Consider the following 12,812-nt stretch of genomic DNA (forward strand, 5'->3'; position numbering starts at 1 on the left):
TTTGCCATTAACTTGCTATGTGACCTTAGGACAAAGCATCCTCAACCTCCTTTTCTTCCTCTGTAAAATGAGGGGCTTGGACTAGATGATCTTTAAGGTTTAGGGTTACCCTCTCTGGTCTCTCTGCTTTTCCATCCCCTTGCATCCCTCCTCCTCAATCCTTCAGTCCCCTCCCTTCTTTTCCCTTCAGTCTCCCATCTCTCTGTCCTTTATTCTCGCCTAACTGTCTCTTCGATTTCCCTTTCTCTGTCCATCATTCTCCCCCTCCGGTTTTCCTTCTTTCTGCCTCTCAGCCTAGCCTTGTCTCCATCCTCTCTGGTTCCAGCCGTTCCACCCTTTTTCTAGACCTCAGTCTCCTCCTCTTTTTGTGCCTCAGAAACAACCACGTGCCGCATCCTAAGGACCACGGTACCAGCCCATCCAACTTGCTTCTCAAGCTGCGGTCTCCCTCCTGTAACCTGGCTGCTGAGCACAACATAAGACAGTCTTCCAGGCAGCCCGCCTTCATTCCTAGAATGCAAGCTCCTTGAGGGCAGGGACTTTTTCTTGTCTGTCTTCCCAGAATCCAGCCGAGGACTGGAACGCAGTAAGCGCTTAACACGTTTGTTGATTGACTGATGCTTCCGAGCCACACGTACAGTCTTTTTTTTTTTTTTTAAACAGTAGAATATAAGCTTTTTGAGGGCAGGAACCGTTTTTGTCTTTGTGTACCCAGAGCCCAGCACAGCGCCTGGCGATAGTGAGAGTTTAATGATGCTTCATGACGTGCTGAATTGAGGTGAGGCTTGCAAAAAGGTACGTAGATGTCAAATATTATCTACTTATTGTCAGTCATTAATATTATTATGGGGATAGGGAGGCGCAGAGCCCTGGCCTCAGTGCCAGAAGGGACTGGGGTCCAGTCACGCCTCTGATTGTGCCACCGGGTGACTTTCCAAACCTCAGTTGCCCCGTCTGTAAAATGGAAAGAATCGTCCTTGTGCGCCCTCTCCTCCAATACCTCTCACTGGGCCGTACCTCCAAGGGCCTTACCAGAGAGGGTTATTATTTTTAAGATCATAGCTCCTTTATCTAATTACCTCTCTTCCCTCCACCCCCATGCCCCACAAGATGGCGCCCGCAGCCTCATTCCTGCTTCAGCTGATGTCACTCCTAACTCGCTCTCCGCCCCAACCAGCAAGGGACGTGGGGGGCGTGGCTATCCGCGAGGCGAAGGGAGGGGGGGCGTGGCGACGGCGCGAGCGCCGGAGCGGGCCGATGGAGAAACATCGCGTGAGGATTGGTCGCTATCGGTAGAGGGGCGGGAAAGGAGGGCGGGCACCTCCGCTCCGCGAGCTGCCATTGGACTCGAACCTGGACTCGCGGGCAGCCGATTGGTCTTTCCGCCCGCCAGCTCGCCGGACGCACGGCCGAGGTGGGGAGGGGGCCGCCGGAGCGGTGGAGAGGGGCGGGGCGTTGCTGAGGGCGACTGGCGGCCAGAGCGAGGCTGAGAGCGAAGGGAGAGAGAGGGAGGCCGAGAGAGACAGAGGCCGAGACGGAGAGGGAGATCGAGAGCGAGATCGCTACGGGGATCGCGTGAGCGGACGGCCGACGCGGCCCGGCCCGGCCCGAGGACGGAGCGAGCGAGTGAACCCACGGGCCCCAAGGAGGCGGAGGACGGGCAGGGCGCGTGCGCGGTCCCGGTGAGTGCAGGGCGCGAGGCGCCCTGGGCTAGGGCCCTTCCCCTCCCCCTTCCCCTCGCGCCGCGCGGCACGCACCACCCCGCCTGCGCAGAGAGTGCCGCGCGCCGGCCGGGAGGGGGCCGCCAGGTTCCCGCTTACCGCGCGTGCGCGTGCCGAACCCTGGGGGAGGGAGCAACGGTCGCCACCCCCACCACGCACACACTGTGCGCGTGCGCGATCGCCAGGGCCTCTTCCCCTCCCCCCGAGGGGAGGGTGGGGGGGACCATGGGAGGGGGTGTCCCGGAACAGGGGGGTGGCCCAGCCAGGCCTCCTCCCCCCACCCCTCGTCTGCCTGACCGAGCCCAGCGAGTCCTGCCTAGGTCCGGGGTCGGAGGTGACCCCTGAGCCCCCGAGGAGGTGGGGAGGGGGCATGAGCACCTATAAGCGCCTGCTGTGTACCCCCTCCTGCCCGTCCCTCCCCAGCAGTCAGCTCCTGGAGGGCCCCCTTCCCCAGGCCACGTCCCCTGAGGAGCCCGAGGCGGGCGGGGCCCTGTGCGGGGGTCAGGCTCGGTGGTGGCGGGGGCGCCCCGTTGGGGCTCCGCAGCAGCCCCTGTAAAGGCAGCCGAGGCCAGGCGGGTCTTCACTCTCCGGGCCCAGACTCCTCAGATGGGCGGGATGTGTTGGCCCGCTTCTCCTGGAGGGTGGGGGCTTGGCTGGGCTGGGCTCTCTGGCCTGGCCTGCTCACTTGGCTGACGCCCCCCAGCGCAGACACCCTGCCTTGGTGACCTTCCCCTCCCCAGGTCTGTGCATTCAGCCTGCCCAGCCCATCCTGGCCTTCAGTTCCACATCTCGCCTGGGTCAAGCCCCATTCCTTTGCTCCCCCAGTCTCTCTCATTCAAGCTTCATTACCTCTTGTTTGGAATAATCTAAAAACCTATGAACTGACCCAAGGGAGCCCCAGGGGCTTGGAGTCAGGAAGATCTGGGTTTGGATCCCACCATAGATACTTAACTTCCCTCTTCCAGCCTCAGTTTCCTCATCTGTAAAATGGGGGTAATAGCGCCTACCCTTCCTTGTTTGTAGCATCATTCTCGAAGAGAGGTGATGTCATGACTTGTAGGTGACTTGGATTGAAGTGAGGCAGGGCTGTGCAAGGTCACCAGCCGCATTTTCTCCTCCAGAGCCATCTGGGTCCAGGGGCCAGATAGAGATCAGGATGACTGGAGATGGCCCAGGCTGCAGTGGGGAACCTTGGCCTCTTCTAGCTAAGGTCTTTAACAGGTCCCAGTTTGACTGTGGCAAAGCCTATTTTGTGATTAAAACTTAATAAGAAATGAGGCAGAGAATGGTCTCTTTACCGAGTCAAAAAAAAAAAAATGGGATCTGGGAGGGGAAGACCTCAGAGTTTCTGGCTAGAACAGAAACCATTGCTATTTACATTCATTCTGAGCCAGTGAGGGCCCAGACAGTGACCAGGTGGGGCTTGTCCCAGAACCTGTTGTTCAATCCTTGAAAACTTGAGTGATTTGGGGGTTAAGGCTAATTTTTAAGGGAAAAAAAAAAGGTTTCATAAATTAAAGTTTACAGTCCCTTTGGGCAGGGCCCCCTCAGGTAAGAATGTGATGGATGCCCTATGTGGACTGAGGGAAAAGAAAGAAAAGGAAGGGAGAAGGAAAGAAAGTGTTGTCCAGCTGGCCACTTCCAGTTTGGTTCCTGCTGGGCACCTCCTTCTCTACTCACATAGATTCTTTTTTGAGGGGGAAGGAGACAAGATCTATGCTATGTGGTTAAATAACCATTTTACTGATATAAAATAGAAATGCCCGTAATTGCTAATTAATCTCAATTCAGTAAACATTTATTAAGCACTTATTAATTCACTTGTACTCATTGCTGGCCATACAAAGATGAAGCTGTAACTAACATTCCCTATCCCTAGAGTTTAAATGCTAGTCTGAAAAGCCACTTGTACATGGTCTGTTAGTGTTGGAAGACATTTACTGTAGGGCCCTGTTCCTTCCTTGTCCTGAGGCACTTTGAGAAGCAGCTTTGCCAAACCTCCAGAGGCCAGCAGCTGGCAAAACCTATCCTCTGTGCTGTCAAAGGATGACATACACAGATAAAGTTTTCACTAAAACAATGACTGCCAATAAACAGACACGTATTAAGCGCCTACTATCTTTCAGCTACCTGTGCTAAGCATGTGGGGATACAAGGAAAGATGAAAAATCCCTGACCTCAAACATTCTCATTGGGGAGACTAAGTAGAAATAACTGGCTATGTAAAGTTCTACACAGTAGGTGGAAAGCACCAAGTGAAGGGAAGGTATTAGCAGCTGGTGGAGGGAGATGGAAAGGGAGGAGACCAGGAAAGGCCTCCTGTAGAAAATGGGATTTTAAGTTGAGGAAACTACGAGGCTGAGGGGGCAGAGGATTCTAGGCATGGAAAACAGCCAGGGCAGAAGGCCCAAGGTACAGAAAGACAGGAGATAATGGGAGATGGAGAGTGACATGTAAACAGCCATGGTTATCTCTTCCACATCATGACTCACTGACCTCATAGGTGGGGGCAGATCAAATGAGATATTTGTAAAAGTGCTTTGCAAACCAAAAGCACTTGAGAAAGGTTAGCTTTTATTCATTTTCCCCTTCCCATTCCATTCTTCACACAGTTGATAAATTGCCTCCCTGGTTGTCAAGCCCAGCCCTGAAACTCAGAAACCTTCAGTGGCTCCCCATTTTTCTGGAGAAAAAATAGCAATTACTCAGCCTGCCATTTCTGTAAGGCCCTTTACATACAGCCTTTCCAGTCTTCTTTCACAGCCTTGCCCTCAGGTCCCATGTTCCAGACAAATTTAAGGACCAGTTCCCCGAAGTCAGCATGCCTCCTCCCTGCCTTCAGTGTGCTCACTTCTCACCTCCTCTCCTGCTTCAGGCCCATTCAGTTGCTGCCTTCTCTGCAAATCCTTCCTCATCTCCCCTCAAATGACCCTCAGGCTTTGTCAAAAGAGAAACTCATTGAGGACAGGAATTTGGTCATTTTCCACTTGTACCACCCCCTCCCCACTCCCAGCCAAGCTCAGTGACTTGAAAATGGTAGGCATAAAATCAAGTGGGGTTGATGGAGGGGAGACTGGAATGTGAAGATAGGGAACTGGGGTCTGAAAACTAGAGTTGGGGTACAGGGGACCTAGACCATGGTCGAGAGATCATCTGGGAAGGCCAAACTCTGGGAAAGAGGCCAGGGGATGGCGGAGAGAGAAAGGGATCTGGAGGCCTTCACTGGGGAAACATAAGGACAGGGAATCAGGGGTGCTGACCGAAGGCCTAGCCAGAGTGATGGAGAGTGTAGCACAAGGAGAATGGACATGTTAAGAGAAAGTTGGAAGTGGGACTGGGGGATCAGGTTATGGGAACAGAGGGTCAGGGTACTGGAGTTATTGGAGGGCCTGGAGCCTTGGGGGAAGGCAGGGGATCTGGCCAGAGCAGTCAGAATGGATTGGGATGGGAACCAAGCTGGCCCAAAGAGGTGGGGCTGGGTTCTGGCCTTCCTGCAGGAGTCAGGGCCAGGCCCACATGAAGGAGCTGTCCTTTCACCTGCACACAGATGGGATGGGCCCGAATACTGACCGGAACCTCCTCCTGACATCTCTCCTTTCCCTGTTGGGGATTGTTTTGTCTTTCTCTCCCCCTCCCCCAGGGCCCGGCCGCCATGACGGAGGAATCAGAGGAAACGGTCCTCTACATCGAGCATCGCTATGTCTGCTCTGAGTGTAACCAGCTCTTTGGCTCCCTGGAGGACGTGCTCCTGCACCAGAACTCACATCTCCCTCAGCAACACTTTGAGGTGGTGGGTGTGGCCGAGCCCGGGGTCTCTGTGGCTGCAGAAGCTCCCGGCAGCTCCGGCCTCTACCAGACTTTGGTGCAGGAGAGCCAGTACCAGTGCCTGGAGTGCGGCCAGCTCCTCTTATCCCCGGGCCAGCTCCTGGAGCACCAGGAGCTGCACCTCAAGCTGCTGGGCACCCAGGAGCCGGCCCCGGCCGAGACGCCTCCAGCCAAGCCGCCCCCCGCCGTCTCTGCCAGCGCCATCCACTACGAGTGTGTGGACTGCAAGGCGCTGTTTGCCAGGCAGGAGCTGTGGCTGAGCCATCGCCAGACTCACCTCCGGGCCGTGGCAGCTGTTGCTGCTGCAGCCGCTTCTCCTCCCCAGCCTTCCCCACCCCCGGCTGTCGGGCCCCAGCTGGGCCAAGCTCAGGTGGCCCTGGAGCACTCATATCGCAAGGCGGAGGAGGCCGGCGAGGCTTCGGGCCCTGCGGGGGCTGGGGAGGTGGTGGCCGAGGTTGAGCTGCTGCTTTATAAGTGTTCTGAGTGCTCCCAGCTCTTCCACTTGCCCGGCGACTTCCTCGAGCACCAGGCTACTCACTTTGGCTCGCTGGCCCCTGGCCCCGACACTGCCGGGGCCCCTGATTTGCCCCCAACCTCTGACCACAGCTACGAGCTTCGCAATGGCGGTGAGGGTGCAGGGGGCGGGGGCGGGCGGGAGCGCAGGGGTGGCCGGCGGCTGCTGCGACGCACTAGTGGGGATCCCCCCGGGGTGGCCTCCCCGGAGCTCTTCTGCCCCACCTGTGACCAGCTCTTCCTCTCCCCCCATCAGCTGCAGCAGCATCTGCGCAGCCACCGGGAGGGGCTCTTCAAGTGCCCTCTCTGTAGCCGCACCTTCCCCAGCCCGCCCAGCCTGGACCAGCACTTGGGCGAGCATAGTGGTGAGTCCCACTTCCTGTGTGTGGACTGCGGCCTGGCCTTTGGCACAGAGGCCCTCCTCCTGGCACACCGCCGCACCCACACCCCCAACCCGCTGCACTCGTGCCCTTGCGGCAAGACCTTTGTCAACCTCACCAAGTTTCTTTACCACCGGCGCACGCACGGTGCTGGGGGCGTCCCCGTCCCTGCCTCTGCCCCGCCAGCGCCCTCTGAGGATCCCGAGCCCGCACCCACAGAGGCGGGAGGAGCCCCAGGAGCTGTGGCCTCTCCTGCTGGCCTCCCAGCAGCTGTGGGCACCCACCGCTGCCTCCTCTGCAGCCGTGAGTTCAGCAAGGCCCTGCAGCTTGCCCGCCACCAGCGCTTTGTGCATCGGCTGGAGCGGCGGCATAAGTGCGGTGTCTGTGGCAAAATGTTCAAGAAGAAGTCACACGTGCGTAACCACCTACGCACCCACACGGGCGAGCGGCCCTTCCCCTGCCCCGACTGCGCCAAGCCCTTCAACTCGCCTGCCAACCTGGCCCGGCACCGGCTCACGCACACCGGGGAGCGCCCCTACCGCTGCGGTGACTGTGGCAAGGCCTTCACGCAGAGCTCCACACTGCGCCAGCATCGCCTTGTGCATGCCCAGCACTTCCCCTACCGCTGCCAGGAGTGTGGCGTGCGCTTCCACCGCCCCTACCGCCTGCTCATGCACCGCTACCACCACACAGGCGAATACCCGTACAAGTGCCGTGACTGCCCGCGCTCCTTCCTCCTGCGTCGCCTTCTCGAGGTACACCAGCTAGTGGCCCATGCAGGGCGCCAGCCTCACCGCTGCACAGCCTGCGGTGCAGCCTTTCCCTCCTCACTGCGCCTGTGTGAGCACCGCTGTGCTGCGGCCCAGGCCCAGGCCCCCCGGCGTTTTGAGTGCGCCACCTGTGGCAAGAAAGTGGGTTCTGCTGCCCGGCTCCAGGCCCACGAAGCTGCCCATGCAGCAGCTGGTCCGGGGGAGGTCCTGGCCAAGGAGGTGGCTGCACCCCGACCCCCTCGGGCCACACGCCCCCCACCTCCCTCCTCCTTGCCTGCTGCCTCTCCTGCCACGGCTCCTCCAGCCCCTCCCCGTCGACGGGGACTAGAATGTAGCGAGTGTAAGAAGCTTTTCAGCACAGAGACATCGCTGCAGGTGCATCGGCGCATCCACACAGGGGAGAGGCCTTACCCGTGCCCAGACTGTGGCAAGGCCTTCCGGCAGAGCACCCACCTCAAAGACCATCGGCGCCTGCATACCGGGGAGCGACCCTTTGCCTGTGAGGTGTGCGGCAAGGCCTTCACCATCGCCATGCGCCTCGCAGAACACCGCCGCATCCACACTGGCGAGAGGCCCTACGCCTGCCCTGACTGTGGCAAGAGCTACCGCTCCTTCTCCAACCTCTGGAAACACCGCAAGACCCACCAGCAGCAGCACCAGGCAGCTGTCCGCCAGCAGCTGGCCGAGGCGGCTGCTGAGGCTGCAGCCACCCTCACGGTGGTGGAGACAGCAGTGGAGGGCTTGCCTTTGGTAGAAACCATTGAGATCTACCCACTGGCAGAAGGCGATGGGGTGCAGATCAGCGGCTGACCCAGGGAATGGTGGGGGGCCCTGGCCCCAGCACCTTGCACATGGGTCCCTGTTCCCCTTGGGCTCAGATACAGTGTCATTGTCCCTACTGGACCTTGCTGTGACCAGTTTGGGCAAGAAACCACCCTGTCCTCTGTACATACTGCATCCTCTCCTCTCCCATCTTTGGTGTTAGTTCAGTAACTGGATTTTTCTCTCATCATGGTTTAAGTCCTTCTTGTCCCAGGGTCCCTGCTATCTCCATTTGCCTCTTGCCCTCGCCCTCACAGAGCAGTTCCCAGCCCTGGGCCAAGGCAGCCAATAAAGACTGAGTTGGACTCACGTGGGTGTTTTCTTTGGGGTGTGGCTGAGGGGGCTGCCATTTTAACTGGCTTACCTGGCTCTCTGGTCACAAAGGGAGGTGGTTGGTACACTGAGAAGCAGGGTAGAGGTCAGCCACTAGAGGTCCTCACAGGGCCCCAGACAAATCTGGGTGAGCAGGGCAGGCTGTTGTCAGGTTTCCAGTGTTGGCTATGGCCTCCCCAGAAATCACACCCCTGCATCATGTCCCCATGTGGCCTGCCCACATCCCACTCCCTGCTAAGCACTCCTTTAACCAGGTCAGAGTTAGGAAGGAAGTGTGAAGGGCCCGCTTAGGACCTACGTGAGTCTGATCCTAGGGAACCTTGCCTCTCACTACGGCAACTCAGGGATTCCACTTTATGCATTGGAGAGACTGGATACCTGCGGGATCAGAGATGACCTTTCTCGATTGGCAGCCTTTCCATCATTCCCCCATGCCACTTCCTGCATCTGGAGCCAGTTAGGCTTATAATTCTGAATTTTCTAGGGCTTTAATTCTTCCTACAAAGCCAGCATTTTAAGTAAAGCCCCTCTCTAAGGCACTTCCTGAGAAATGTGGTCTTGCCACCTCCCACAAAGAGGCATCTCTGAGCCAAAGAAGAGGTGAGCCTCTTTGGTAAATTCACTCCTTAGCATTATTTATTCTCTTTGAAGATAAACAAGAAATCCCAGCCTTGTATTCCATCCTTTGACCCCACCCATCATCCCCCACCATCAAGGAAGAGCCCAGTCTGAGACAGGAACAATCCCAAGAATCTGTTGTGACTTGAGCAGTCATCTGACGCCCCAGTGCTGGAGAGGATGGGCTGTGGGACAGGATAGCCCTATTGGGAAAGGCATTCCAACTCTGAGATGCACCAAGCAGGGCTGGGGAGGGTCTTTCCATTCAGGTCTCTCCCGCTTTGAAAGCCAGGTCATATTTGATTCTGGGCAGATGCAGGCTAGTCTTGGGCTTAGCACTGGATTACCTGGCCTCCAGACAAACCAACATCTGGTTCCCAAGGGGAGAGGGAGGAGCTGTCTTCTGGGCTTGGGTAGCAGTTCTGAGACCTGGGTTCCAGGTGATGGGGGACAGATTCCCCAGAGTCCACATGGAGGTGTTGGGGTTGCTGGCATTTCTGGTGCTATCCAGAAGGGAGGACTGCCTTTGTCACCTCTCAGCTGTTGCAAGGACTGTTCCTGGGGGCAATTCGTCATCTCTTTGGGCAAAGAAGTAGATGTGAGTGACTTCAGTCCAGTTATGTATACCCCAGCTGCTTTTCTAGACCCTGCTCCAGCCATGGTAGGTCAGAATTGGATAAGACCTAGATTGTTTGTTCAAAGTTGCACCTGAACATGGAAGGTACAGTATAACCAAGCCATCCAGTTTGTGCTTGAAGACCCCAAAAGGTAGACACCCACTGTCTACCCACTGCTTCAGGAGGGTACTGTGGCTAGCAAATGTGTCCATGGCTCAACTAAACTGTGTTTCTGGGATCAAAACAGTCAAGTCCATCATCTGTAGGATCCTAGGATTTAGAGCTAGAAGGAGCCACAAAGGCCACCTTCCTCATTTGGAGGCCCAGAGTAGGCAAGGACTCAAGCACTTGATAGAGCCCTGTCTTAAGTATTTGGTCTAGCTTGACTTCCAGGCTTCTTAGCTATCTGAGTCAGCTAGGGACCCTTTGGACCATTCTGTGGCTTGTCAGGGTCCTCATAGGACCAGTGCTCCATGGTCTAAACTAACCATGGTAGCAGGACTGGCCCGTTGACCCTGCTGGACATTTTCCCAGTGACTTAGAAAACCACAAGTCAGCATCACCTAAGTTATATTTTATTCTTTTATAAATTTCCCCATTATATTTTAAGGTGGCTTAGTTGCTGGCAGTCCACTAAGATTCAGAGATCTTATTCATGTACACAGTCTTCCGCCATCCTGTACTTGGGTATTTGAGTATTGATTTTCAGATTTTTTTTTTAATTTTTACTGATAGTTTCAGTTTTTGCACATGCTTTGCATTTCCAAATACAGGTTGTCCCAAATGTCTTAGTGCAGTTTTAAGGTTAATATGCTCCCCTCTTTTACGCAGTAAAATGTTCTTTGTAGCAGTTGATTTAAAAAAAAAAATCCAAGTGTAGGACTCAACATTTAGCCCCAAAGAACTGTCTTCCAGGGATCCCCACCAGAGAAATGGGAGAACCAGCTGCTATCTCTATTGGGTTCTCTTCCAAAGAAGTGCCCTCTTTCCTCAGGAGAAGAGATTTAAGGAGGAAATGATAACTTTCTTTGGGTCCTTCAAGGGCCATCCCTTAGGAGGGATGGGACTTGGCTCCACGACACCAAGAATAAAATCTGTTACTAAAGGGCCTCAAAATGTATGCTATTTGTCAGGCATGAGGCCTGATGCTTTTTAGGGTTGCTTTTTGCTCTTCAGACACTATTGGCTCTCCAGTCAGGGAATGGGGGGGAGGGGGTCTAAGCACCCAAACACTAGGAACCTGGGATGGAGGGAGGAAAGTAACTAATTGCATGATGGGGGAAATTGCACTTTTTTTTTCCCTAAAAATGGGATCCTAAAACTTTGGGGAAAGGTAATTGTTGGGGAAGGCATATTCTATAGTGTCAAGTAAGCATCTCCTGTACTCCCAAGCAGACATGTCAATTTTGTGTGTGCATCCTGAACCAGGTTAAAATGTAAATGAGAAATGTTTAGCAAAATAAATTTGTAAAATGCAACATAGATGATGTTAATTTGTGGTGTTCTAAGTCAACATGTGCAGCAGGAATCTATTTCTGTTTGAATTTGACATCACTGGTCTGGAGTGAGTAAACTTTCTGTTTGACCTTCAAAGGATGATGACTCTGCATGGGCCCAGGAGAACTTTCTCTTGGGTCCACCATTAATAAGGGAGCAAACTGTCTGTTTTCATGTTCCCAGTCTACCATGAATGCCCCCTAAAAGTGTCTGTGTGAGGGCTGACTTAGGACGACAAAGGAGAGTTGAAAGCATTAGGAGATCTATGGCCATATTGCCATGCCTGGAGGTCATCCACCAATAAAATGCCAAATCATGAATAGATATTAATGGCTATGATGCCCCTAACAGGATCTAAACTCGTTAAAAGGGTGTTTCACCCAAAAGAGACAAAACAGTCCATCATTAATATTTGTGCTAGACGCTTCCATTTAAAATCCTAGGACCGTTTGAGCTGGAAGAGCCCTTAGATGTCATCTGGTCAAATCCCTTCTTATGAGTGGGGGAAACATGCCCAGAGAAGCCTTGTTTGACCCTAGGGAAGCTGTTGCCCCTCACTGGTGCCCCTTTTCCTCTTCTATAGAAGGAGGGGATGAAGTAGTAAATGTGTTCTCAGGATTTGCTGTGGTCACATGGCAGAGCCTAGAACAGGGGCTAGAACACAGTAGAATCTCCCTACTGTGCAGGACCTCAGAAGTCACTCCCACCCAAGCTAGAGCAAGGAATTCACTCCATGGTCCCTACAGCTTATGTTCAATGATCATTAGTGATGGAGAACCTAACATTGCACGTGGTGGACAGTCTGTCCCACATTTGGTTGTGCTCCTTAAGAATTTTCTTTCTCTGCACCAGCCTCTCTTACAAATTTCCCTTGTCCCTAGGTCTGAGAACTTTGGTATCTACTCAGTAAGACCTGAACTTGAATCCAGTCTCAGACACTTAGCTAGCCCATTGTCCCCAGGCTCACCTCTACTTGTCTTGATTTCCTCAACTGGAAAATAACAGTATGTACTTTGCAATATTCTGTGACTCAGATAAGATGTTTGTAAAGCACTTAGTGCAATACCTTGCACATAGTAGGTGCTATTAGCTATTTTTTTTATTATCATCATCATTATTCTTCCCTTCAGGACCAACTATGACAAAGTCTAAATTTCTCTTCCTCATGACAACTTCCAGTACCTGAAATACTTAATCCTGCAGACATTTGGCACCCACCCAGAAACACCTGGCCCTGTAACCTTGAGCAAGTTACTTAACCCCAATTGCTTAAAAAAAAAAAAAAAACTTAATCCTGTCCATCCTATATCTTTATTTCTCTAGGCTAAATCTTCCCAGTTCTTTTCCTTGTGTGTCATCATCCCCATTGCTGTCCCCCACCCCTAGTCTTATCCACCTCCCACTATCCAGCTTAGATATGACATTCAAAAAGCATTAAGATCTGCTTGCTGCTGCACCCCAAGGACTATTGGGACCTTTCCATCTGATTTGCTCCTGAAACCTTCCTTGTGCATTGTCTCCCTCATTAGAATGTGAGCTGCTTGAGGTTTGGGACTGTCCTGCTTTCTTATTTGTATTCTCAGCATTTAGCTTAGTGCTGTAGTAAGGTGCTTAATAAATACTTCATTCATTTCATCACTCATTCAAATAGCTGGTAAGTCTCCTGGAGCAGAATTCAAACTCAGGTCCTCCTGACTCCAAGGCTGGCACTCTTCT

The 12,812-nt window shown here is 53.9% G+C and overlaps 1 protein-coding gene across 1 annotated transcript; it reads left to right on the forward strand.

Annotated features, from left to right (window-relative positions):
* Positions 1-1,318: 1,318 nt before the first annotated feature.
* On the forward strand, positions 1,319-11,077 carry ZNF574 (zinc finger protein 574). The gene is made up of 2 exons (XM_069088936.1): positions 1,319-1,682; positions 5,362-11,077. The coding sequence occupies exon 2, from the start codon at positions 5,374-5,376 to the stop codon at positions 8,017-8,019; it is 2,646 nt and encodes an 881-aa protein (XP_068945037.1). The 5' UTR covers positions 1,319-1,682; positions 5,362-5,373; the 3' UTR covers positions 8,020-11,077.
* Positions 11,078-12,812: the final 1,735 nt, after the last annotated feature.

The sequence above is a fragment of the Petaurus breviceps genome, unplaced genomic scaffold (genome assembly GCF_028583685.1).
Source record: "Petaurus breviceps papuanus isolate PSGF00001 unplaced genomic scaffold, PetGlider_PUasm1.0 185, whole genome shotgun sequence".
Classification (NCBI taxonomy): Eukaryota; Metazoa; Chordata; class Mammalia; order Diprotodontia; family Petauridae; genus Petaurus; species Petaurus breviceps.